The sequence below is a fragment of the Rhamphochromis sp. 'chilingali' genome, assembly GCF_963969265.1.
Source record: "Rhamphochromis sp. 'chilingali' genome assembly, chromosome: 15".
Classification (NCBI taxonomy): Eukaryota; Metazoa; Chordata; class Actinopteri; order Cichliformes; family Cichlidae; genus Rhamphochromis; species Rhamphochromis sp. 'chilingali'.
In genome coordinates, this window is record NC_137942.1 from 25,841,650 (window position 1) to 25,868,176 (window position 26,527).

At 41.0% G+C, this 26,527-nt stretch overlaps 1 protein-coding gene and 1 long non-coding RNA gene across 2 annotated transcripts in view; one reads left to right on the plus strand and one right to left on the minus strand.

The window, feature by feature from the left end:
• Nucleotides 1-207: 207 nt before the first annotated feature.
• Nucleotides 208-8,704, minus strand: LOC308410699 (transcription factor SOX-10-like). The gene is made up of 4 exons (XM_080904251.1): nucleotides 8,516-8,704; nucleotides 5,569-6,394; nucleotides 3,231-3,391; nucleotides 208-2,991 (listed from the first exon to the last, which is right to left on the minus strand). Exons 2-4 carry the CDS (start codon nucleotides 6,003-6,005, stop codon nucleotides 2,195-2,197), a joined length of 1,395 nt encoding a protein of 464 aa, XP_080760377.1. The 5' UTR covers nucleotides 6,006-6,394; nucleotides 8,516-8,704; the 3' UTR covers nucleotides 208-2,194.
• Nucleotides 8,705-9,138: 434 nt separating this feature from the next.
• The window catches only part of LOC308410710, a 30,017-nt gene continuing 12,628 nt past the window's right edge, over nucleotides 9,139-26,527 (plus strand). The window contains exon 1 of the long non-coding RNA XR_013974229.1: nucleotides 9,139-10,324. This is a non-coding gene — a long non-coding RNA (uncharacterized lncRNA). The remainder of the gene's footprint in view (nucleotides 10,325-26,527) is intronic.

Here is a 26,527-nt window from a genome sequence, read left to right on the forward strand (position 1 = left end):
CAGTAGCTGAAGAGATTATGTTGGGAATGTGAGCAGCATGGGCTGAGTCATTAGATGCCCCAAAGACGTGAGCTTTTGTTTGTTTTTTTTCCACTGCAGTTTGTAGCCAGAAGAGAAGAGTTTTTGTGGTCTTCACAACCAAAAGGAACCTTTTTTCATCATTTGTAGTATTTATGACTTTTCAAGAGGCAAGCTTGTATTCAAGCAGAAATAACAAAGCTTTATTTCACGTCAGAATACAAAGTCATCATCATCATCATCGTGTTCAGGCTTTCACACCTGCTGTTATTCAGACGCAGTTACACAAGAAATGTGAAATGCTCAAATGAGAAATTGAGAGAAAGGATGTGCACGCAAACATGAAACCAAATCATAAATAAATGTGGAATTAAAAACACTACCCATAGCTCACACACACATATATAGTAGCAATGAGAATGTAAGCTTAACTCTTATGCTGGAGGTAATTGGTTAAAGTAAAACTGACTTTGAGCTCTGCCTGAGCTGTGGTGCATGCATATGGTCCACATGTGTGCAGTACCGATATACATTACGTATAAAACAAAGAAATTCAGTTTAGCTCTTTTGCAGATATAGGTTAAGATATTTAAAATGCAGATATATTTGAGAAGCAGTGAAGAAGAATGCGGGATGTAGGGAAGAGAAATAACAGGTATAACGTGTAAATAAAGATGGTAAGTAATCATCAAAAGGTAAGTACTGATACAAAAGCTGTTAGTAGTAAAGTCATAATAAGGACAAGGCACATTTTCTATTTGACATCAGGCTGCGTTAAAACATTCAGTGCCTGGAAATTGTTTCTCAGTGTTGGCATTATTTACAATGTAACTTTTTAAACTATAATCAAAAGATCATTTTGTCTCACACTCAACCAAACAAAACAACAGACAAAGGCAGTGCTGTAGACTTTCAGTGGATAACAATGGCAAAAAGTCATTTTAAACAGTACAGTAAACACAGCACGTTGTTAAAACAACAAGTACGTTTCTGTTAAGGATTTTGTCATGAAACACTGAGTGATAATGGATTATCAGCAGATGAATAGAACTGCCTTTCATCATGAGTCAGTGCCTTTGTGCTACAAACTTAAAGGAAGTTTTTGACACGATTGCATTTTGAATTGAGTCAAAGCTAAGAAAAAAAACAAAAAAACAAAACACTAATTGGCCACAAAATGTAAGGTAGCTTTGAATGTTATGTTGGGAGAAACTTTCTTTTAAAAGAACAGTTTCTTCTTTATAAAAAGTACAGGTTTTGGTCTCAAAACTTTGGTCATGTTTGTGTGTATCGACATAAGTACATTTGCAACTTCAAGTACACCCAATAAGCTAAATATACACTTCAGTTAACAAAAGCACAGCATGGATTTATGGCATTTTTTCCCCTCCGTGCCCATTTGTCGAGTGTACAAAGGCATTTTAAGTGAACACAGCATAAACAAATTGAATTCAAAAAGGGACGACTGTGGCTCTGAGAGGACAGTATGTCGTGAGTATTTGTTGTGTTGACTTTCGAAAGGAATACAAGGCTAACGTTTGTTTGACAAAAGGTCAGTCAAGCCTGAGAAGTGAAAGGCCGGCAAATAGTTTGGCACTCCGTTCTCCTGGCGTTAAAACAAACATCTCGGGTAAAATGAATTTGTCTCCTTTGTCGCGCTCACAGATCGAAGTCTTGCTTTTTTCTCGCTGTGTCCCTGTCACCTCTGACCCCTCCGTTTGCCCGTGGCGTTGTGGACTGCTGCGATACACGATGACAAGTACGTGATCTCATACCACCCATGAACACAGCCAGAAGTGCCAAAGGCTTTGCTGTGGTGCTGCTGGTGGCGTTGGGTGGGTGATTTTTATTTTATTTTACTTATTTGCATTATCGATGTATTGAACTCTGACTCCTCCACCGAGTGCCGCAAATGATCGACCGCTCCTCAAAAGCACCACGCTCCAAGCTCATCCTCAGGCTGTGACAGCATGTTTTCATCTGGGCAAGAGCAGAATGGTGTTTCCCCCCTTCTGCCTCCCCAGACGCATCCCCCAGTGCCTGCCCACTCCCCCCAGACCAGATCTCGTTCGACTCTGACACCACCAGCGCGACTCTTGCTGCTGCTGCTGTCTCTGCTCCTCTGGTCTGGCGTTGGGGCTGAACCTGCACCGGCACGCTCTGGTCTCGTTATCTGTCATGGCCGCGACAGCGTTGTGTAGACAGGCTGTTCCCAGTGTGTGGGGCTGTGCGACTGCGATACGCTGGCTGAGTCAGTGATGGCAGTGTACAAAGGCCTCTGGGAAGGCCCCATGTAAGAAAAGGCGGAGTACAACCCCGGAGCCTGGCTCGAATGGGCGTAGTATGACCCCGAGCCCTGGTGGTCGGCGTATTCTGCAAACTGAGCTCTTGAGGCCAACGAGGGGAAGGCAGAGCTGTAGTGAGGAAGGCTGAGGGGGGTGTAAGTGACGTGGGAACCTGCTGAAGCTGCTTCCACAAAGTGACCCGCAGCACCTCCGGCCTCACTCTTAATCTGGGCTTTGGAGGGATCTGAGCTCAGAGGGGAGCCATGGTGTTGCTGTGGCGGCTGCTGCTGCTGCTTGGAGAGCCAGGCTGCTGAGTGTCCACTGGCCGCTGCCAGAGCTGAGGAGATCCCATAGGCGTACGGAAAGGCCGGAGTAGCTGTTGTGGTTCCTGCAGCCCCCGCACTCGGCCCAACCCCTGGGTGCCCATTAGGGGGAAGGTACTGATCAAACTCATTGACATCAAACGGCTCCATATTAGCCATTACCTCATGACTCATCTCACCAATGTCCACGTTACCAAAGTCGATATGAGGTTTCCCAGACCCCGCAGCACCTGAGCTTCCTTCCGCTCCCATTGTACCACGAGAAGTCCCGTTCCCGGCTCCCTCCCTCTTACCATCTCCTGCCTTTGCAGACTGAGGCTCGGTCTTGGGAGTAGTGGGAGGTGTTGGAGGACTGTGGCTCTGACCTGTGGCAAAAGAGAAAGCAGTTACAGCTCGTTTGCCCTGCAGATTCACAGACAATTACCTAAGCGTGTGTCATCATGTTCAGTGGACTCAGGCATAACAGTGGAGTAGCGGGCGGGAGCCGGCAGCCCACCTACAGCATAAGGGTGATGCCCATCTGCCAGAGGGGACCCGGCTCCCCCACTGTAGGCCACTTCCAGGTGGGTGCCTTTGTAGTGGTACTGGCTGTAGATGACCTCACCCTCCAAATGGCCTTCAGCCTCGCTTCCTGACCCAGAACCAATCTTCCCATTCTTGCGGCGTCGCGGCTGATACTTGTAGTCAGGGTAGTCCTTTTTGTGCTGCTTCCTCAGCCTCTCTGCCTCCTCAATGAAGGGTCGCTTGTCACTCTCATTAAGAAGCCTCAGGGGGGGAAAAATGGTAAATTTGATCGTTTAAGTTACGAAGATCCATAGTCACTTTTTTTCCTGTTGAATACAGTACATATTCTACAGGATGGTGCAAAAAGACCATAGAATAAAAAAGAATAAACCTTTATGACTGGCAGTGATTTGCAAATGATTAAAACCTTAGATTTATTTGAAATGTGTAGAAAGACAGTATGATAAATGCTGAAAGGGTAAAATATTTGGATTTTGAAGAATACGCTCATTTTGAATGAGCCAGCAACAGAAATAATTTACTGGTTTGCTTTGTTACCTCATCTTTGATTTAAGCACTTCACACTCCCGTGAAGCTGGATGACCGAGCACCTCAGAGAACACACCTCATCTCTGACCAACACTTTGTAAGAATTAGAAACCGAGGAGACTGATTGTTCCAGTTTTGGAACCTGAATGTTTTCCAATTCTTCCTTGGTGTAGGATTTCAGATGCTGAAGAGTTTCGGGGCTTTTTTTCTTTCTTTCTTTTTTTTTTTTGTTTTCCATTTCAATTTCATAACGAGATAAATCTGGATTTCTGAACCTTAAATCAGTTCATGTTTCACTGTGAACTGATTTAAGGTTGATTAAGAGTTAAAGGAATGAATTTGATCCCAGAGTAGGAAGAAGTGATTCCAAAAGCCTCTCTTTACTCCTCTGAAATGCTCTTTAACACCCAATAATGTTACCACTTTCTGTCTTATAAAAACATTAACAATACTTTTTTGTTTTTTGTTTGTTTGGGTTTTTGGTTTCCTTTTTTTTGGGGGGGGGGGGGGGGGCATGTTGTCTGTCCCCTATCTTCAGTTATGTGTTTAAATAATTGCTAATCCTTCATATCATATTTCTATCAACCCTGCCAGGATGACATATTTTCCTTTGTTAGCAGCAATAGTTTCATTTGCTACATCTCCACAGCTGCATCTAATGTCACTCCTGCCAGCGGCTTCTGACTGCCAAACTCTAATGAAATGATACAGCCCAAAGTTGCATCCTGTCTGCAACATGGGACTGAGCTCCTACTATTACACCCCTGACAGGAGTGGCATGAGAAAACCCTGACCCTCCTCAGCCTCCCTGTTCATCGTGTTTGTGGGTCAATTAACTACTACTGACTGAGCCCAAGGTCAAGTCTTTATCAAATTAATATGATCCCTGCAAGGTAATGCATTTAACCTTTTCTGTCCTTCTTGGTAAGAAATAATGAGCAATCTGAAGAAGTCAGCAACCAAGAAGGAAAGACTCTCCAGTGCCTGCCTGACAGAAGGTTGAAATGAAAGAAGTGCAGGTTTTCTGTAAGCAAATGAAGCAATGAAAGACTCAGAATATTAGGGAACTGTAAGTTTATTAACTATAAAAAAAGGCTAGATCATTCTTCTTCTTAAACTTTGAATGTACTTTAAATGAACTTTGCCAGGGGGGAACTCCTTCCAGCTAATGTTTCCCAGGAATTAAAACAGTGAATTGAATTAGCCAGGATTCAGAAACATGTGACCAGGGCGCACTCACTGCACCAAAAAACAAGAGCTGCTCAACTGGTGAACTGTGGCCTAAAGCGGGAAAGAAGACTGAGCTGCCTCCTAATAGTCTAAAAATACTTCTTCTTTTTTTCAGGAAACATATCACAGATAATATCACGTGTAAAACAGAGCGAGGCATTTTTTTCAAACACGTTATAACTGTGTTGGTTTTCATTGTATTCGACTTTAAGAACATTAAGTGGAGGGTGTGCACTAAATCACACGAGTCAAAGTGGTGAATATACAGTGGCCTCTCTGTGAGCCTGCAGAAGCTGAAATAGAAACGTGTGTTTGATGTGTTTGAGCTGATATGTTTCGGTTTATTGAGATGATGCCTCTGTAACTATAACTAACGTGTGTGTGCGCGCGCGCGTGTGTTCATTTTTGATAAAAAGTCTTCAGTGTCTGATTCAATTATTCCTGGAGTAGCTACTTAAGCTGTGACCCTTGAGCGGTGGTGTTCATGTGGCTGTTTATTCGGGACATTTTAATCTGTCAAAGCTTAATCGTCTCTTTCTTGTTTGGTGGAACGAGAATTCACCTAAATTTATTATTCAATTTACTGTGTGTGAGAGCCAGACGTTTTCGGGATTTTAAAGTGGGCCTTAAGACGGACTATAAGCAACCGGCCTGCTCACCTCCAGAGCTTCCCCAGGGTCTTGCTGAGCTCCGCGTTGTGCAGGTGCGGGTGTTGGTCGGCCAGTTTCCTCCGCGCCGCCTGCGCCCACACCATGAAGGCGTTCATTGGCCTCTTCACGTGCTGTTTGTTCTTGCTTCCGCTGCTTACGCGAACGGGCATGGGCACGAGGGTCCAGTCGTAGCACTTGAGCACCTGGCTCACAGCGTCGCGGATTCCCGCGGGGAAGCGGTCGTCCTCGTCGTCGGATTTGACGGAGGAGCAACCCGCCGACGCGTCGTCCAGCCCGACCAGCTGCGGCTGATGCTGCTGCCCGTGGAGAGGCGAGTCCCCAGCAACAGCGGCCCCGGAGGAATGACCCGGTGACAGGGAGCGGCTGTCGTCAGACATCCCTGGGCTGAGCTCAACCTCTGAAAAGCTCTGCTCCTCTCTGGACATCGTCCTTCACACAAGCCTCCAGGCGCGCAGAGGATGTAAAAAGCTGTTCTTAAATGCTCAGCTCTACCTGTCTGGTTCTTGTTTCTGTGTAGCTCTGCAGTTTACGCACGGAGGGTCGGCTGTCTCTCTGGCCTCATCTAAGTTATAATATAAACTGCCAGTCTGTCTCTACTCTCAGCCTCCGTTGCAAAACTCTGTGAGGATTCCACATTAAAGTTCTTTCCATCCGTGTTGTTGGTATCATAGGCGGCTCGATGCGCACCTTGGACCCCAGTTTACCTGCTATTGCGCAACTCTCTCCGCCAAACTCACCCGCTCTTACTTCCCTCCTGACTACACCTTCCTTCTCTCCTCCGTTTATCCCGCGATCGAGATCCAACAGCGAGGACCTGAAACAGCAGAGGGATGAGGAGCATCAGCTTAATAAATCAGAGGTAGAGCGGCAGCGGATTTGGGTACGGTTGGCCACGATTTAGCAAAACTTTCTGTTCTTTTCGAATCCAGCATTAAGATGCTAAACGTCCTGAATCTGAAAGCATTAACCCCACATAAATACTCAACACGATATCACGATATGTGAAACTATGCCTATATGTGTATATTTGTGGCCCTCTATAGCGCACATCCCCCCTGCAGGTCCGGGCCTCGGCTCCCAAAACAAGCTACTGTTTTACAGTTATTGCAAGCTCCCCGGAGAAAATGTGTTGGAATGATAGGAGACCACAGCAGCACAAAAGTCGGATTTATACCGCGTGGTTCTTGAATAAATACATCATGCCGCTGGAAACATACCCCCCCCCCCCCTTGTGTGTGTGTGGTGTGTGTGTGTGTGTGTGTGTGTGTGTGTGTGTGTGTGTGTGTGTGTGTGTGTGTGTGTGTGTGGGCACTCCTGTAAATTAGCTTGTTAAACAGGGGCAGGTTTAAAGTTGTCCTCGTTTTGTCCATTAAATCAACAGCCTGTCTGGAAGTTTGCGTCCTAAACTTCATGGAAAAGAGCAACACGCAGTCCGATTATTTGTTTTCTATTTAGAAAATCGCTCTGGTCGTTTTTGTTTTTGTTTTTTTTAAAGGTTGGCCTCTCAACGCCCCGCTTCCCTCATATTTCTTTTTTAATACGTTTACAGTTTTTCGTAATCATGCAGCACACTACATGTCCGAATCAATGTTCTGCATTTCCTGGCGGTTCGTTTGCTGTGCGCACTTATAATTAATTAACCAAATCTATAATTTTACAAACGGCACAGGAGTTCAAATTACATTTGTGAGCGCTGTGACTCTAAATACATGTTTCCAACACCAGCTTTTAATTAGCCTAACATCTAATTGGATGTTAGGAATTGTATTCGTTTCCAACAGAGCGGCTGGTGCAGCTTCCCCATCTGTCCGAAGCGTATTTTGATGCTCGGTTGCCACCTGGTCTGCAAGGGCACGTCGCGGGCTGTCATCACATCTCTAAAGGTCTGTGTGCGTAAACTGTTGAGGAAAGCGCATTTACGCGCGCGTCTCTTGTGTTTGTAGTACATGCTGCTTGTTTCATTCTTACGAAACAACGAACACCATCGGTGCCTTTTCGTTGTTTCTTAAGAATGAAACAAGCAGCGTCACCTGACCGAGCGGGGATCATTTGCTTTCGCCACCGAGCAATTGGTTAAGTATGTTTTTTCTTTAGCAGATCAAACCAAGATCAAATCAGTGGAAAAGCCAATAAAAAAATCAACTGGACCCATCTACCGATGTGCAGCAGAACAACAGATATCGCTGAATTTATTTGATAACAGCTTAACTGCGTTCGACCCACCCTTTAGATAACGCGTGTTATTACATTACTGAGGATATTTACTGTGGGCTACCCACTGAACTAACACTCAACACCCGACTTGCCAGAAATCTGGCTTTCATTTGGTTTTGAAAAAAAGGGCCTGTTGTTCATAATCTAAAGATTAAGTGTCTGCCAGATACCGAAATATAACTCGATTAAATATGGGGGATAATCTGACTTTTTAATACGTGTGTAAAAGTGTAGAGTCATAAATCGCCTTTAGTTCTGGCAGTCTCCTTTGTTGCGCTTGTTGTGCACTTTTCTTTAATTAATGATGAAATCCTGAAGAAAATAAAGGGGGAAAACACTTGAAGACCAAATAAATTATGACGATCGGCACATGAAACTTTAACCACAACACAAATCGGCTGGAAAACTTCGCAGCACTTGTTGAAAAGAGGAGAGGTGATATTACTGTAGCCCTACAACATCGTTAACTTTTGGCAGCAGGACTATTCTCACATGGTTTAACAGAATCATTGTGGTGGCTAAAATAACAAACAAAAAACAACAAAAAAACCCCAAAAAAAAACCCCACCATAAATAACTAAACAATGATCCATGTTTATGAAAGGTAAGAGTGCATGATAAGTCTGAGTTTCGGACTCTGACGAAAAGAAATAATCAAACGGCAGAGTGAGAGCAGCAGCAGCTGTAGAGAGGAAAGAGTTGGAAATGCTAAGCGCCTTACTTCAGTAATGAGGAAAAGGAGGTCGTCGGTTTAGCACGAGAATCCGTGAGTTCCCGTCCGAGTTTCCAAAGTGACGCTCGCTCCCCAGCCCCCTCGCTCGCGCCGCCCGAGTATGAATGCTTGCTCTGTGTGTCTGTACCAGGGCTTAAAGAGCTCCTTGTACGCGCCCGAGAGAAAAAAATGAAAAAGATGCGGAGGAGAGATCTTAAAGGACCAGCGCACATATACGGGCGCAGACTCTGAGCTCTCTGATTGGCCGGGGACTCTCTCTCTCTCTAGCTCCTTAACATCCTCTCCCTCTATCTGTCTATCTATCCAGACCCATCGCACCATTTGTATTTTTTTATTACGTTAAACAGAGTAATTGGGTACATGAGCACCCATTTCTAATTATTTTACTTTGGGAGATGCATAGTTTCATCACACCAATAATGATAAGACGATAAAGGTGATATTGGGCTATCTGTGTTTGGGTATTAATTTTGGCAGGGAAACCAGCTTTATTATTATTATTATTATTATTATTATTATTATTATTATTATTATTATTATCTAAAAAAGAATCTTTAATTTACTGTCTGAAACATCTACATTGAAGCCTCAATCCTGTACATTGCTTTTTTCGGGGAAAAGGAGTGAGAGAAAATTTCCTCCTTTATATAACACAGTGGCTATGGAGAAGGGGTTTTTCATTTCAGAACATGCTCACAGACAGCACTGACAGATCCGAGTCCGGATTATTTACTAAGAGAAGAAATGGGCGTCAGTCTTGGCCTTGTGAGCAGAAAGAGACCCGGTACTTAAACGCGCTCTGCGATGCAGGCCTCAAATAAGTTTGGAAATGGCAGGTTTTACGCACCAGTTGCGCACTTGGTTTAGAAAGAAAGAAATATAGCAATATTCTCTGACTTTTACTTCAACGCATAGGGAGCTTACGTTTACAAACACAAATTAACCCACAACACATTCAGGCATGTCTTATGAAACGGATATAAAATGGGCACCTTTTTGGCCTAGTATAAAACGATCCAAACCGCTTAACGTGTTTAATTTTAGCCAGATTGAGTCACAGGTGTTAGCGCCAATTTCAGAGCTCGTGCAGTTTGTGCTGCATCTCGTGTGGATTTCATAATTGCATCAGCGCCTCTAACTGAGAGAGAGCGCGCGTTTCAAACCAAACAGTGCTGGTAAGCAGAAAGGAGAGACGGCGAGGGGACGTAACTGGCCGCACGGATACAACCACCAGCGCTGTTCCTCGCAACAATGACCCCTTGTATCCCCGCCATGCGACACACCGGCCCCCAGTCCAAAAATCACCACTTTTTTTCATTATCCATGAATGCTGACTGTGATAAGGGAATCCTAACCACGAGTGAATCTCTGTGTTGCCTCTTTCATTCCCCCGGTTCCCCTCCTTTCTTTGCTCCCTTTGTTTTCTTCTTCTTCTTCTTTTTTTCTATCTCAGGTGAATTGTAATCATGTGATCAAAACGAGCACCCTCTTCTCCCTTAAATTAAAAAAAAAAGAACTGTGGGACAAAAAGCAGTTCTGTGTCTATAAAAAAAAAAGAAAAGAAAATTGTGGAAAACGCTTGTGTCTCCCCCATCTACCGCCACTCTTTGTCCGAGTCTCAGTCTGTGGCATATAAGGGAAAAAATGCTCCAGGAGCGCCGAGGACACAACCCGGGGAGCTGTGCTGGGACTTCCCGGCTCCTGAAGCTGTAAATCGAGGACCTGCGGAGAGAGACACTCCGGGATTCCCCACCCCTCCTGTGCAGCTGAGGATTTGCGGCCCGGCCTCGGGTTGACGTGAGTGCTTTGGCTTGTGTTTGTGAAATGATGCTAATGGGGGCGAAGAGCCCCAAAATATAGCCCCTTTCTCTACAAGAGCTAAATACTTCTGTGTGAGACCATAAACGTCAATTTATGTAATTTCTGGAAGAGAGATGGTTGTGAAAATGCGCTGGTTTCTGAAATTTGCGTCATTTTTTTAATGTTTGAACCACAATTTTGATTCTGAAGCAATAAAGAACAAAAGGCAGCTACATAATTTTGATATACAAATTTTTTAAGAACTATTTTGTGTTGGCGTCTTTCTGGGAAAAGATGAGACTAGTTTTTATTTTCTCGTACGAAAATGTTGCCCTTCCAGCGCTTCGGATAGCCTGGTGATGGATGGCTTGACATTATGCGCACTTCGTTTAGAGAGAAATTCAATTAAGCAAAGAAATAGATTAAGCATTCAGAAAAACAGACATTCATTGTGCGATACACATATGCACCGAGTCTTTCTAAACAGACTGCCTTGGGAGAGCTCATTGTGGCTTTTTCATAACCATCATGAATTCTTCTCTTACATGTATTTACTGTCCAAGGCTTCGTCTTGGAGACGGTTAATATTTTCTTATTGGAAAACGTCAAAGGTTAAATAATTAAAATAACATTTTAAAATGAAAGAATTATTTGTATCATAATAATTGTAATACTTTATTTGTATTATTTAAATTGTTTTCGTAAGTAATATATTTTATTAAAGTAGTTAAAAAGTAAGTCATATTAGATTTAAAAACTTTATTAGGGCAATTTTTGCTGAATAACATCCTGAAATCTGTTAGAAAAATATTTTAAAAGCTTTCTAGTGAACTGAAACGATCCCCTATATAATGTCGAGATTCTTACACCGAAAACGCCACAGTGGAAACACTGTTGTTTCTGGAATGTACATTTCATGATGGCTCATCTTTTATTCTTATTCTTAGGGATGTCGTTTTACTGCATTTTAGCAGTTTCTTGTACTTTCCTGCACTGAAGCAGTCAGTGGGCGATTCATATTTCCCAACATGAATGTATACCCAAACAGGCCCAAATGATAAAAGTCCTTTTGTCATGTGAAGATGTTTTTCGAAGTCAAACTTGGAGATACAAACACATGAAAACATCTCTTAGGATGACAGCTAAAGGTCGGCAGTTAGTGGGTTGGCAGTGTCAAAAGAGAAGTCTCGGTGCAGTCCTGTGACCATGGCAGTGTGTGTGTGTGTGTGTGTGTGTGTGTGTGTGTGTGTGTGTGTGTGTGTGTGTGTGTGTGTGTGTGTGTGTGTGTGTGTGTGTGTGCCCCATCAGAGCCGCAGGGTCATGCTATCCTCTCACAGCCGACCATCGTCTCTAAGACTCAACTTGGCTTTGTACAGCGGTGTTAAACATACTTTAGAGGACAAAGCAAATGATAAATGGAGAAAATACATTTAATTTAGAATTTTTAAAGTAGTAGGAACTAAATTATTAAGCATTGTTATCACACAGAGATATTTCATATCATGCTGTGTCTCGTCTTTAGTGTCAGGTTATTTCTATATGTCTATAACCTAGTATATCACTACGCAGAAATAGCACAAAAGTTAAAATATATAAGGTTTTAAAAATTATATGAAGACACATTCAAACCTTCAGAATCGTCTATATTTCTGCAGTTTTTCATTTCGCAATCAATGAGGTCAATAAAATGTAAAATAATATTAAAGAGACTAATGCTGTCAGTCTAATCATCTGTTTTTTTAAATTATTAAATTCGAAATGAAAATACATTTTGGTGTAACGTTAAAGCTCTCGTTCAAAAACATATCAGGAGAGCAAATACACAATTATACACATTATTATCATATATACAAAAATGACACAATAATCATAGTTCATGCTTAAATATCAATGTTGTGATGACAACCCCACTGAATGAATATGACATAAAACATCCTAAAAGTCATTAAATGTTGATACAAATGAAACTAAAATTTAAATCAAGACAGATTTACTTACATTTAGAGGTTCACAGGGATATCAAATGTTTGATCATTTTCTTTAATAAATAAGTTCACCATATCTATTTTGGGAGTTGTGTGAACTGAACTGACTTTGCACCAGGCTATTTGCACCAGTTAATAAAGGCTTTATTAGCTGTATTAAGGTAGTCAACTAAATCACAAAGATTACACATTTAACATATTTAAATATGTATTTAAATAAATTTTTTGTATTTTTTCGTATTTAAATAGATATTTAAAAATCTTTTTTCATGCATGTTACTTGGTGCACTTTACCTTTATCTAAAACTATATTACTGTTTCTTTTGTTTTCTAAAAGGCTCATTTAAACAAAAAACAATGCAAAAAATCTGGTTGTTTAGATTTATTTAACATGTCCTGAGGTCTCTGAAAGATGTTACAGCCACTGTTGGAGAAGAGTAACACACTCAGTAAGTCTCCAGGTCTCAGATGCTGAGAACGTTACCTAACCCTAATCACGTTTTCTCTTTATTTTGTGCACCTGTGCAGCAAACGGCAGGTGTTTCAGTGTCCCCCTGTTGAAGTAGGTCAGTGAACCTTGCAGAAGGATCCGGTGCAAAGTTAATAGTGCAGTTATTAAGTCATTACAAATGTAATCAACTCGTTTTTTTTTTCATATATTTTTTGACAAATTCACTCAAGTCTGAGTAATAGAGATAATACCAAGATACTGATGGATTCCTCTTTAATTCCCCTAAAGAGGTCAGGGTCCGGCAGACAGTGGCGCAGCTGGAATCGGTAAGGATTCAGAGGCTTTCCCAAGAACTTTGTGGGAGTTTATCCTGATTTCATTATCATTATTCATTCTGCACATTAGATCGTTTCTCCAAATTAAAACTAGCCTGTAGTAATCCCACATCACAGCCAAACACTGTAAATAATGGAACTTTTACAATTTATGTTTATTTTATAGGAGTGATGCATATCAGTTACATCCAATTTATACTATCAAGAGATCTTCAAATAGATAATAAAAAATTATTTAATCTATCATTCTTCCTCATGTTTTCCTTTCATCTATCATTCTTAAATTCCTGCAGCTGTGTTTCGTTTAAATCGTCTCCCTTTGGCCACCAGTGAATCCAATCTTTGTGCCTATACCACCAAAGCGCCTGTTCTCTCTACCAGTTTGTAAGGCTGGATGGGTTGGGGGGACTTTTACTGCAGCTGGGGAGTGAGGTGGGATGCTGTGTGAGTGTGTAATATGTGGGTACAATGTGTTTACATGAAAGTCTATGTGCTTAAAGTTTGTGTGTTTGTGTGTGTTGTTACCTAAATGAATAGGCCATTGTGTGTTCTGCTTCATCTCTCCACCGCCCGCAAAAAGGCAAGACTCTAGTTACTCCAATTGTGTGAGGGGGAACATCTAAAGGAAATTGATATATGGGGGTTGAGGTGGGGGGTGTGGGTCGAAATGCAGTGCTGGTGTTGGAGTGGGTGGGGGTAATGGGGTAAGGGCCCCAGGTGAGATGGAGAGAGGGACCGTTTAGTTATCTGTGGCTGTTCTTTGTTGGGATTCTTTAATCCTCATTCCACTTGTTTGTGAACCAGGACATATTTTAGATTTTCACTTGCAAAAGGCGAGTGGGATCTATGCAGTGGCAGGCCACCACACTGGTCCAAATTCCCACACCTAAATATTTTTTAGGCACAGTCGTGATCCAGCCACTCACTCCTTAAAGCGAGGTCAAACAAATGTAATTCAGCTGTCACATGACTCTCAGAGGGGAAATGTTGTGTTAACCGAGGCACAGAAAGAAACACTCTTCTTATCTGACAGAGTCAGGCTAATGGCGAGAAGCTGCTGTGCAGTAAACTGCACCAACTGCAAAAATGAGGGATATTCAGAGGTGACCGCATGCTTTAAAAACAAATGTCTTCACAGCGATCTGATCATGTTTCACAAAACTACTGCACATGCTGACAAAGTGCATATACTGTTCTATGAAAAACTAAGTGCACCCCAGTAGATCTTAGAAACACTTTTAGCAGCAATAACTTGAAGTAATAATTTTCTGCATGATTTTATCAGTTTGGGCCCACTCTTCTGTACCGGCTGGCAGGTCATTTGTCTACAGCTCTCTAAGGTGCAACTGCAGCTTTTTAATTGGGTTGAGGCCTGGACTTTGGGTCATTGCAACACTTTGACTCTTTTCTTTTTCAACCATTCTGTTGTAGTATTGCTGCTCTGCTTAGGATCATTCTCCTGTTATGCCAAGCGTCCCTACTTTGTTATACAGAAGAATTTGTAGTTGACTCTGAATGCAAGGTGCTCGGGTACTGTGGCTGCAAAAAAGCCCAAATCATCATGCCTCCACAGTATGACAGTATAAGAGGGGTTTGTGCTGAAACATGGTGCTGTGCATTTTGGACAAACATTTTTATTGATGCTCTAAGAAAGATTTGTTTTGCAGTTGATTGAGCAGGCATCCATTCTCTTCAGATACCAAAAACAGAGACTGGAGAATACTCACAGAGACATGACAAGAAAAGAAAAAGGAGATCAGAGAGAATGCTACAGGCGTCACTAAAACAGCAACGTTAAAAACATAATAAATTAACAGATTAACTGTGAAAAAGTATTTGTCCTCTTCCTGATTTCTTATTTTTTTGCATATTTGTCTCACTTACATATTAGACAAAGATAACCAATGGAAATACAAAATGCTGTTTTTGAATGATGATTTCGGTTATTAAGGGAAGAATAAAAAGCTATCCAAGTCTTATCTTACCATCTGTGCCAAAGTCACTGCCTTTTAAACCTAACAACAGTTTGTGCCGCCCTTGGCAGCAAGAACTGCAATGAAGTGTTTGTGATAGCTGCCAATGACTCTTTCACATCACTGTGGAGGAATTTTGGCCCACTCTTCTTTGCAGAATTGTTGTAATTCAGCCACATTGGCGTGTTTACCAGCATAAACAGGCTATTTAAGATCATGCCAAAACTTCTCAATCAGATTAAAGTACAGACTTTTGACTATGCTACTCCATAACGCTAAACGTGTTTCCTTTAAACCATTCAGAGGTGGGCCAGCTGGTGTCTGGATCATTGACCTGCAGCATAACCTGCTGTGCTTGAACTTTACAGCAGAAACTAATGGATGGACATTCTCCTTCAGCGTTTTCTGGTACAAAGCCGAATCAACTACAGCAAGTCATCCAGGTCCTGAAGCAGTAAACAGCCCCAGACCATCACACCACCATCACCGTGTTTGACTGTTGGTATGACGTTCTTTTATGAAAAATTGTTAGTTTTACACGAGATGTAATGGGACTCAAACTTTCCAAAAAATTCAGCTTTTGCTTCATCTGCCACAGAATATTTTCCCAAAAGTCTTCAAAATCATCAACATGTTTTTTGGCAAATGTGAGATGAGCCTTTGTGTTCTTGTTGGTCATCAGTTTTCATCTTAGAAAATTTCTCATGGATGGCATTTTTGTCCAGTCTCTTTCTTATTGTTGAATCATGAACTCTGGGAAGGGAGGCCTGCAGTTCTTTAGATGCTGTTCTGGGTTATTTTATGACCTCCTGGATGAGTTGTTGGTGCGTTCTTGGACACTTATCACCACGGTTCACTCAAATCCCAAAGCCTAAAAATGGCTTTGTAACCCTTTCCAGACTGATAGATGTGATGTGGTAGATGTGGCCTGGGTGTAACTGGTTAAACTGAGTTCAGCTTTCTAAAAAACATTTTTAGTCAGCTAAGGTCATGATATAACAAGAGGACGCAATTACTTTCCTCCCTTAATAAATAAAAATAAATAATGCAAATTGAAACTCTACATTTTATATTTACTAAGATTATCGTTATCTAACATTAAAATCTGATGGACGATCTGAAAATTTTAAATTGAACAAACATTCAAAAACCTAAGAAATCAGGAAAAGGGCAAATGCTGTTTATTACATGAAGGCACCAGGAAATTCAACCGCATCTCACTCTTAATGAACTGGAAACAGGTCAGCAATGTATGGAAGCCCGTTTCTGCCACTAAAAAAAAAGGACCCATAACTCTAAATTTCGAGTTATTTTCTCAAAATTTCGAGTTAAGAACTCAGAATTTTGAGTTCGCGCTGCCAATCAGTAATCTACGTGAATGACGTAATTTCCTTGTTACCCGGAAGCTGAAGCCCTCAGCTACAAATGCTACAGCTAAGCTACCAGTATTACATCCAGTCATGAACGCACAGATTGCTGAGTATTTTCATCGTGACTTCAAAAATAATGAAATCCTTGTGTTATTAGCTGAATCACATGGCGTTACTATCAGCCAACGTACTTGCAATCCGGTTTTGAGTGCGCGTTACTCTGCGCCATATGCTTCCGGGTAACAAGAAAGTGACCTCATTCACGTAGATTACTGATTGGCAGAGCTAACTCGAAATTTTGAGTTATTAACTTGACATTTTGAGAAAAGTAACTAGAAATTTGGAGAAACAGAACTCGGAGTTCTGTTTTTCAAAAAAATAACTCAAAATTTCGAGTTATGGATACTTTTTTTTTTTTTTTAGCAATGTGGTTTAAAAAAGAAAAAAGCCTCCCAGTCAGGCTGAGTCTTTTGAAAAGATGAGGAGGAGTTCACTACTCTGAAACACTGTGGGGCAAATAGTTCAACAATTTAAAAATAAGATGAAATTGCAGAAACTAGTCTATGGTACATAATATTAAAAGACTCAAAGAAATCACTGTAAGAAAAGTGGAAAACTGGCAATTGCCATGATAGATTAATTAAGCCATCTGTTTATTGACATTAGTTTAACCCCTTATGCAGCTTCTTTTTGTTTTTACTAAAATAGGCTGTTAGCTCAGAAGCTTTTACCTCTTCCACTTACAGTAAAACAGTATGCAGCACATAGTGAGTCACCAAACAGATGCCTGTATATTAAATGATAAGAAAATATCTTTTTAATGTTTACACATTGATTGGAAATAAATGCATTCTGTGGCTGCAGTTTGCTGCATCGCATGATCCTTTTGTATCCACCAAGAGAAGCCTATAAATCCATGGCCTGCTGAGCCCAGCTGCAGCTGTGACTGCAAAAAGAGACGCAGTACAAAAAGAGGGATGATGCAGAAGGAGTAAGAGAAAGATTAACCTCAATGGTGCCTTGTATCATTTGCATCTGTCTCTTCTGTAAGAAAACCCAGTCATATTACTATGATTTTTTAAAAATATCTACCAGTTTCTGCATATACCAGACAATATAATGTGTATCTACCTATATATACATATATGTGTGTGTTAAATTTTTGAAAGCTCTGTTACACGTCCCTACATATACACATGGTAATATCTGGAAACTCCCAAACAACCCATCTCTGTAGGACGAGGGGACACACTTGAAAAATGATAATTGGGCGGAATGAGAGGCGAGGGATGTGGAGATTGAGTCATTTGCAGGAAAATGTAGAAAATGATGTTCAAGAATTCAGCGGGGAACAAGGGTCCCCTTTGTTTGGATGTCTCTGCTGCATTTCTGGCTGGTTGCTGTTTGGGACATCATCGCACAGCAATGATGTTTCTTCCTGAAATGTTCATTTTTTAATGATTCTCTCAGACTGTTTTACCCTTGGTCACCAAACAAAAGTCTTAATAAATAACTTATTTGGCTTGACATTTTAGTGGCTGAGGACAACAACATGCTTTTCAGATACGTGCAAACACAATTGATGGAAAGTAATGGAGTGTATTTACTCAGTAACTGCAGCGAGTTTGATACTGTAGAATTTACAGTTAATCATTCTGTATAGTTCCACTCATTCGGCACCATGCAAAAGGTACTTAACGTACCTTTCCATGCAATCAGACATGTATGTAAATACAGCACATGAGGCAAAATGGTAAATGGCCTGTATTTGTATAGTGCTTCACTAGTCCCTAAGGACCCCAAAGCGCTTTACACAACCAGTCATCCACCCATTCACACACTGGTGATGGCAAGCTACATTGTGGCCACAGCTGCCCTGGGGCGCACTGACAGAGGCGAGACTGCTGGACACTGGCGCCACTGGACCCTCTGACCACCACCAGTAGGCAACGGGTGAAGTGTCTTGCCCAAGGACACAACGATGGAGACTGTCCAAGCCGGGGCTCGAACCGGCAACCTTCCGATTACAAGGCGAACTCCCAACTCTTGAGCCACGATCGCCCCAAAAGAGTTTGTATAATTCTAACAAACCTTTAGGTTGATATCTGACATGACCACCTTTATTCCTCAACACACTCTGATCTCTCTTAAGCAGCTTTCTTTAAGCCGTTTTCAGGAATAGTTTTCCAGGTTTCCTTCTCTTTATTTGTTGGATGTTTTTCATCCATTTTCTGTCACTGCTTCAATAATGTTGCGGTCTGGGCTCTGGGGCCAGTCCATGACTGGTTTCTTTTATTTGTATTGTACTGACAGTGTGTTTGTCATCATTGTCATGCTGGAAAATGAAGCTGCTGCCAATCAGACAGTTTTTAGATGGTTGCACGGTGGATCAAAGTCTGATGATATTTTTCTGTGTTCATAATTCAATCAATTTTGACAAGATCCCTGACACCACAGGCCGAAATGCTGCCCCAAAGCACGATAGTGCCTCTGCCGTGTTTTACAGATGCCATTTTATATCAACTGAAGATATTCTACTTACCTTAGTTAATTGTACACATACTAAATAAATGTAAACTGGGAGATTACCTGGTAGCATATAAAAATAGAACTAGTTCTGATAAACTACAGCCTCTAAAATGATCATAACATTGGATTAACTCCAGTGCAACTCTAATGAAAGGTGGTGTTATTGCAGGACTGGTGTAGCCTGTGTTAGTTATTTTGTACAGAACCTATTCATAGTGTTTTCTAAAAGTGAACACATTCAGAGATTCGCTCATTGATGTCAGGGTTTGATAACGTCCCATTCACCAAACACTGCTCAACATACTCTAGGATATGTTTTGACATTTTATGACAGGTTCACATTTATAGCATCTTTTTAAAGTCATACAGCTTTAGAGGAGGTTCTGTAGGGCGTATACAATGAAGACGTCGTCACATCTTTATTACTCAGGGTTCAAACTTTCATTGTAGTTGCCTCTTCTCTTTTCTGATCAACTGCATTCAAAACAGTAAACATGGTAACATTATTTGTGTGATCGTAATGTAATGTTCATGCATCTTAACCGAATCAGGCAGTGAAAGCTCACTGGAAGTGGTTTGAACCATCACTGTGTAGTCCAGCGCTGGGAGAGGGCTGACCTGGGTTTTACTTCTTTTGTGTTTACAGGACATGAGTTGTTTTGATGATAGACAGAAAACCAGAGTCAGGGAGAAGAGGAAGAGGGCCGATGCTTAAGAAGAGATACGGAAAACAAGAAGGATAAAAAAAAAGAAGAAGTCATTTTCCAATCATGAGTTTTTCTCGGAACATTGAATTAAGCAGCGTGAAAGGGTGGGGGCCTCGAGGGTCTGGGGGTGGCTGCTGCAAAGTTGCCTGAATGAAAGAGTCCGTTGTTTGATGCTGGGAGAGGGAGATGAAAGGGGAGAGGGAGATGGCGAGTTTGTCGAGCATCAGTCCCCTCTCCTATCGGCTTCTCACCCTGCAGCCCTCCCTCACTCTGCCCATGTGAGCTAGAGTTCAAACGCAGGGCCCACAGCTGCTCATATATATATATATATATATATATATATATATATATATATATATATATATATATATATATATATATATATATATATATATATATATATATATATATATATATATATATATATATATATATATACACACACACACATACACACACATCCATACACTGAAATGCGCATACTTGTCCACATGCATGTAAAAAAACGCCTAACTTCAACATTTAGGTAGATGTGCAAATTACAATCCTTAGTTTGCTGTGTAAATGTAAATAAAAATAGAATGAAATTATCTTACAGATCATTTAAATCTGCTCAATGCGTTTAAAAAAACATAGCAAGAAAAATACTGCAATTGCTAAATAAAGAGATAGAGAAACCAAGGGTGGACACATGCAAAAAGCATCTGGGTCAACTGAAAAAATAATGTCACTGATCGTACATCACTTCATTTGAAACAGACACGATCCTTTAGTGGAAATAACTGTGGAGGCTCATGATCTTCATTCTTTGTCTGTCCACAAATGAAGATTAAAAAAGATCCATGCAAAGAAAAAATTGGATCCACAAATGCACCTTTTCTTGGCTTTAGCTGGTTTGTGATGGACTTAGCATTTCTTCGTGGCTCACCTCTTTTCACATCTGTGTTTTTATACACCTCAATTTTATTAATTGTCTTTTATCCTGTCTCTGGCCCCACAACTCAAATCCGTCACAGAGGATGGCAGCCTCTCCCTGAGCCTGGTTCTGCCAGAGGTTTCTTCCTGTTAAAAGGGAGTTTTTTCTTCCCACTGTTGCCAAGTGCTTGTTCAGAGGGCGTCGTCTGATTGTTGGGGTTTCTTTCTGATATTGTAGGGTCTGTATCTTACAATATAAGGTGTCTTGAGGTGACTGCTATTGCAAATTAGAAATATAAATAAAATGAATTGAACTATGTCGTCACCAAACAATATTTCTTTACTGATTTTTTACTGATTTTTCTTTCACAGTATCCTAAAGTGAAGTGGAAGGTTACAAGCACACAGGCATTTGTGGTGTGCATTAGTGCATTAAGTCTGTATAAGTTTTGAAGGCACCATTAATGCTGAAAAAATGTATGCAAGAAAAAGCATTGCATGTTTCAGCAACCCAATCCCAAAGCTTATCCTGTGTGTATTGCAGCAGCATGGCTGCAAACTAAGAGCCGAGCTGCTAAAATGGCTCGGTGTCGTCACCCACTGAAAAATATTTGTTCCATTATGAAGTGAAAAATACAACAAAGCTTTCCCTGATCTGCTGATAAGCTCAAAGTTGGACATTAAGCAACAATGCGTAAAATGATTCACTTTCAAAACTGTAGCAGATGATCGCCCCAGTCCCCAAATGCCGACAGAGCGTTGTTAAAAAAAGAGATGATGCATCATGGGTAATCAAACCAGTGCCTCAGCTTTTTTTATATATATATGCGTTGCTGCCATCAAATTCAAAATGTGCATATAAGAAAATAAATCATCAGATTTGTCAGGTTTAAAATTTGAATGCTATTTTTGAAGGCTCGGAAATAAAATACATAATATAAAATACACCATACAGCAGACATGATGGATATGATTGAACTAGTTATCTTTTTTTTAAGTGATTTGTTAACATTTTTTTTTTTTCGCCTGTCCCATTTGGTTCTTTAGCCATCAGAATTGTTGTCTGAAGACCAACAAGGATACCCAATGGATTTACTTTGCCAAATGGATCATCGTGGCATTGCCGTATTGGTCCATTTGGTCGATCTTTGTTTTTATTATTTATTATATTTTATTTTCAGATGTTACAGACGGGACAGACATGAGTGAGAGATAGGAAAGGGAGAAAGAAAGAGGAAGGAAAGGAAAAACAGAAGGGGAGAGGGACAGTGAGAAAGGGGGGGAGAAAAAAAATAAAAATCTCCTGGATCACCTGTTGAGAGAAGAATAGAAAACAAGCAAAAAAAGACAAAAAAAACAAAAAAAACAAAGCAACATACTAAACACAACACCATCGCATTAATCTAGCTAAGTGTAAACAGCAGTAAATACTAAATATTCAATGTTGTTGTGCAGCACGCAGGACAGATGTGCTTCGAAGTAGCAGCCAAGAAAGGTGTAATTTGGGTCTACGAGCAGTGAACACCCGTGTGCATACCTGTGTGGATCAGCGCGCTTGTATTCCAAAGGTTTCTCCATGTAACGATCTGCTAGGGAGTGTGGGGGGGCCACAGCCCCGTCCTCCAGGGTGTGAAGCAGGTATGGAGGAGATCAAAACTCCAGACATCCAGAGGCCCCCAGAACACAAGAAACCATGGAAGACCAACAGAGGGGCAGCCGCGCCACTGTTCCATACATAATTGTATTAAAATACTCCTGTAGGCACAAACACAGCCACGAGTTCTAGTTCAGTTAACATTTTTTAAGTGAATGTTTTGTAGCTACAGTGTTACAAAAGTTGGTGAACTCAAATTGCAAATTCATTTTTGCAAATTAATTATTTCTTAAATTTTCTTTTTCTTTATTTTCTTCCATGGCCACAGTCTTTCCTACAAAGGTCACTCAAAAACCAAGATCAGTGCATGGTTTTATTTTGTTTGGGTTGAAGGGTACACATGAAAAACTGGAACTATTGTGGAGAGCTGAACCAATAATCTTATAAAGAGATAAAAATAATAATACTGAGCAGAACTGAGTCCACTCTTCCACAGAGGCGGCCCCACAGGAAAAATTAATTGACCTCTTCTTTAGATGAAGCTCCCTATTTCCATGATGTTTCTGCAAATATCCCAGCACAGCAGTTAGCCTCAGAACTTGTCTCCTGGCTTGAGTAATGGACATGATTGAAGTTCAGCATCTGTAACTTCATTACTCACAGTATAAAGCATTCAGATGACAAACGACATCAAAGTAATGGTTCGAGTTATCAGGTCCAACAAAGCTGCCCTTGTTGTGTAAACAGTGAGTGACATTTCTCATTGATTCTGTCGCGCTCTTTCAATTTCTTCCGAATCATCTGAAATAATGCTGTTTAACTGACATCAGCTCACTGTACACTGAAGACACCCTGTGAATGCCACACATATGAGGGCTCTGTTGTGGAAATGGATTGTAGACAGTCATTTAAATGTGGCATTCAACAAAGTAAAGAGAAAATTTAAATGGCCTGTTTCAACCAGTGAAAACCATTAATTTTGCATCCTACAGTAAAGTTAGTAGCAGTAAGACTCAGTTTCTGAATTTGCCTCCCATGACGAGTAAAAGAACCAACACAACAACAACAACAAAAATAAGATAAAAAGATCTTAAACTGAATTTAGTCCATTTCTTCCACTGATCCAGTAAAGGGTTGCAGGAGCCTATCGTCCAGGAATTTATAGCAACATTTAGAATCAGGTCCATAGGTTTTTGGATAGTGATTTTTTGGGGTGTGTTTTTGGTACTGCCTCCACGGTGGATTTTAAATCAAATATCAATGTCTGATTGAAGTGTAGACCTTCAACTTCAATGGGTACCAGCATTTTTACACACAGTCGCCCATTTTGAGTCCCCCAAGACTCAAAAGTAATTGATCAAACTAACATAAATATAAGGATTGCGTTTAATAGGCCTGGAATGCGTGGATATCATGAAATGCTGTGTTACTGAAGCCACCTTCAGTTGGTGCTTGTTTGTGGCTCTCCCACCCTTCAGTTCTGTCTTTAATAACAGAACAGCATGCTCTACTGGCATTTAGTGGCTGAGATCAGGTGACTGACTCGACCAGTGAAGAATATCCCATTTCTTTGCCTTGAGAAAAACTTGGGGTGCTTTTGCAGCACACTTTGGGTCATTGTCCATTTGCACTGCGAAGAGCTGCCCGATCAGTTTTACAGCATTTGAATGTGAATCTGAGAAGAGAGTACAGCCCTGTACACTTCACAGTTTATCCTGCTGCTTCTGTCAGCGGCCACATCATCAATAAACCAATGGAGACCCTGTTCCATTGGCAGCCATGCATGCCCATGCCATAACTATCTCTGCTATGTTTGACAGATGATCAGATGACAGGTCACACTATAGATCAGGGTGTCCTGCAGGTTTTAGATGCGTCCTTGATCCAACACAGCTGATTTAAATGCTAAAATTGCCTCCTCAACATGTCTTGAAGTTCCCCAGAGGCCTGGTAATGAACTAATCATCGTAATTAAATTGTGTTGACACAGCGTGAGATCTAAAGCCTGCAGGACACCGGCCCTTGAGGCCTGGAGTTCCCCACCCCTGCTATAGATCATGAACTGGTCTCAATTAGACGTTTCGTTTCCTGTCATTCTGGTACAATTCAAACCCTTTGAGACGTTTCTTGATTGTAGACTTTAACAGTGTTACTCCTACCGCCCTAAGAATGTTCTTCACATGGTTAGATGCTGTGAAGTTGTTTTTCTTAACCATCATCCTGCACCTCAGTTGTCTTCTATGGTCTTTCAGGCCTTTTGGTGTTGCTGAGCTGGTCAGAATGGTAAGAATGAGCTAAATTGTTGTGGTGGCCACTCCTAAAGTTGTTGCTATCTCTCTGATAGGTCTAGTTTCGTTTTTTGATCTAATGGTGACCTCCTTCATTTACATGGACATTTCTTTGGACCTCATATTTAAAGATTTCAGTGACCCTAATGAAAGATCATAACTTGGAATTCAGCACTTTAAGCAGCGTAATTTGTCACTGAATAAAATGAGCACCTGACCTGATCATGAAACTGTTTGTCAGTCAATTGTTCAGTTATGTTTGAGTCTCTGAAAATGTGGGAACTTGTATAAAAATGGCTGTCATTCCTAAACAGTTTAGGCGATACTTTTGTTAAACTTTTGCTAATAATTTATGATCCTGACATAAACAATTAGAGCTTCATTTACAAAATAAACATAATCTTGTCTTGAGTGTGACTTACAGGTAGCGATTGAGACTGAAACGTGTGTACTAAAGTCATAAATGAAGTAAGAAGTAGGGACGTCTTCTCATAGACTTCTATAGAATCAGACGGCTTTATGTAGCCACATGTGTCGCCCACTTCTGGGCATTAGAAAGAATGCAGATTCCACATTTTCGGACATAATATTATTAAAATGCAAGCCTTACTGAAATGCTGAAATAAGAAAATCCAATGGTTAAGATTTTGATTGGATTTTCATGTGTTTAAAAGAAAAAATATATCTTGAAAATGTGTTTGTCATCCTCATTCTTGGAATTCTTAGGCCAAAATAATTTGGGAATCTGGAGTCATACACCTATAATACATAAAAAGAAATACAGAGGAAGCACAGGCTAAACTTTTCAGAAGGAGTCATCAAAGAAGGGCATGTCTGAAGATGAAATTTTCCGTGGCTAAATGTGAGGATAATGTCCTATACAGACTTTAAGAGAGGCTTAATGTTTGAACGATCGAGCGAAAGCGAAACGAATCCAAGCATGGCATAATCAGAAACAGCTGATAAGTAAAAAATAAATAACACTGAGGGGGGGAAAGAAGAGGATTAGGAATGAAGAGAGAAAATGAAGAAGATGGACACAACAGGAAAGGAGCTTCAACCGGGGTCAGGCAGTGACTCTGAGATCAGTGGGGCTTGGTGCCTTGGGGAAAGATAGAAAACGGAGACAGAGAGGAGCTGGAAGAGCGTAAATCCCAGGAGAGAGATGGAAGAGACCAGAACATGATGGATACTTGCTGGCACACAGAGAAACACACATTTCCCATAATTAGCATGCTAAACGGCAGTTAAATGTCCCACACAAAGGCTTACTGTTGGGCCTCATTTGCTCACTCTGGAGACAATGCACAATGGGAGTCAGTGGGAGCCCCCAAATCACCCTAATAGCCGACGTGGCCCAGCACGGCTTCTCCTGTTTTACCATTCCAAGGATTGCGCTCATTCACTCACTCACTGACTCGCTAATGAAAAGCCGATAGCCTCGAGGCCCGAGGTTACTGAGCAGCTTGCCCCTTCATCCTCCTGTCCCTCTTTTCATTTTCAATGCTTCTCCACTTCTCCTGTGGCTCAGAGGTCGCCTGTTTTTGCTGTCAGGATTCTTGTGCATGGGAAATGCTTTAGACTGACAGACAGAGATGGCATATAATTAAGAAGTTGGTGAGAAGACAGGAAAGTTGAGAGAAATTATTTAATCAGAAACCCACAAAATGCATTTTGGATATTAGTATATTAACATCAGCTGTGAGGTCTCACAACTCTTAATGTTGTAAGCAGCCCATCAGTGTGACCCCTTTTATTAAGCACCCATATTTGCAGAAATAACTTATGCACTGAGAAGCTGGATTCCCTTTATAGTTACTCATCAAATGTGTAACATTAGGAGGTCTGCTCTGTATTTAGACCTGAAAGACACTACACCCTGCTGAATTGCAAATCAGTGGATCAGTTTTACATCATTAAGACTCCAAAAAGGATATATTTATCTCTCTATGTGATTCTAAATTGGCCATAGTCAGTGTGTAGGACTGATCTTTGACTGTGACTTAAAATCAACTTCCATTGATTGATCGACCAAATGACATCAACATACCAT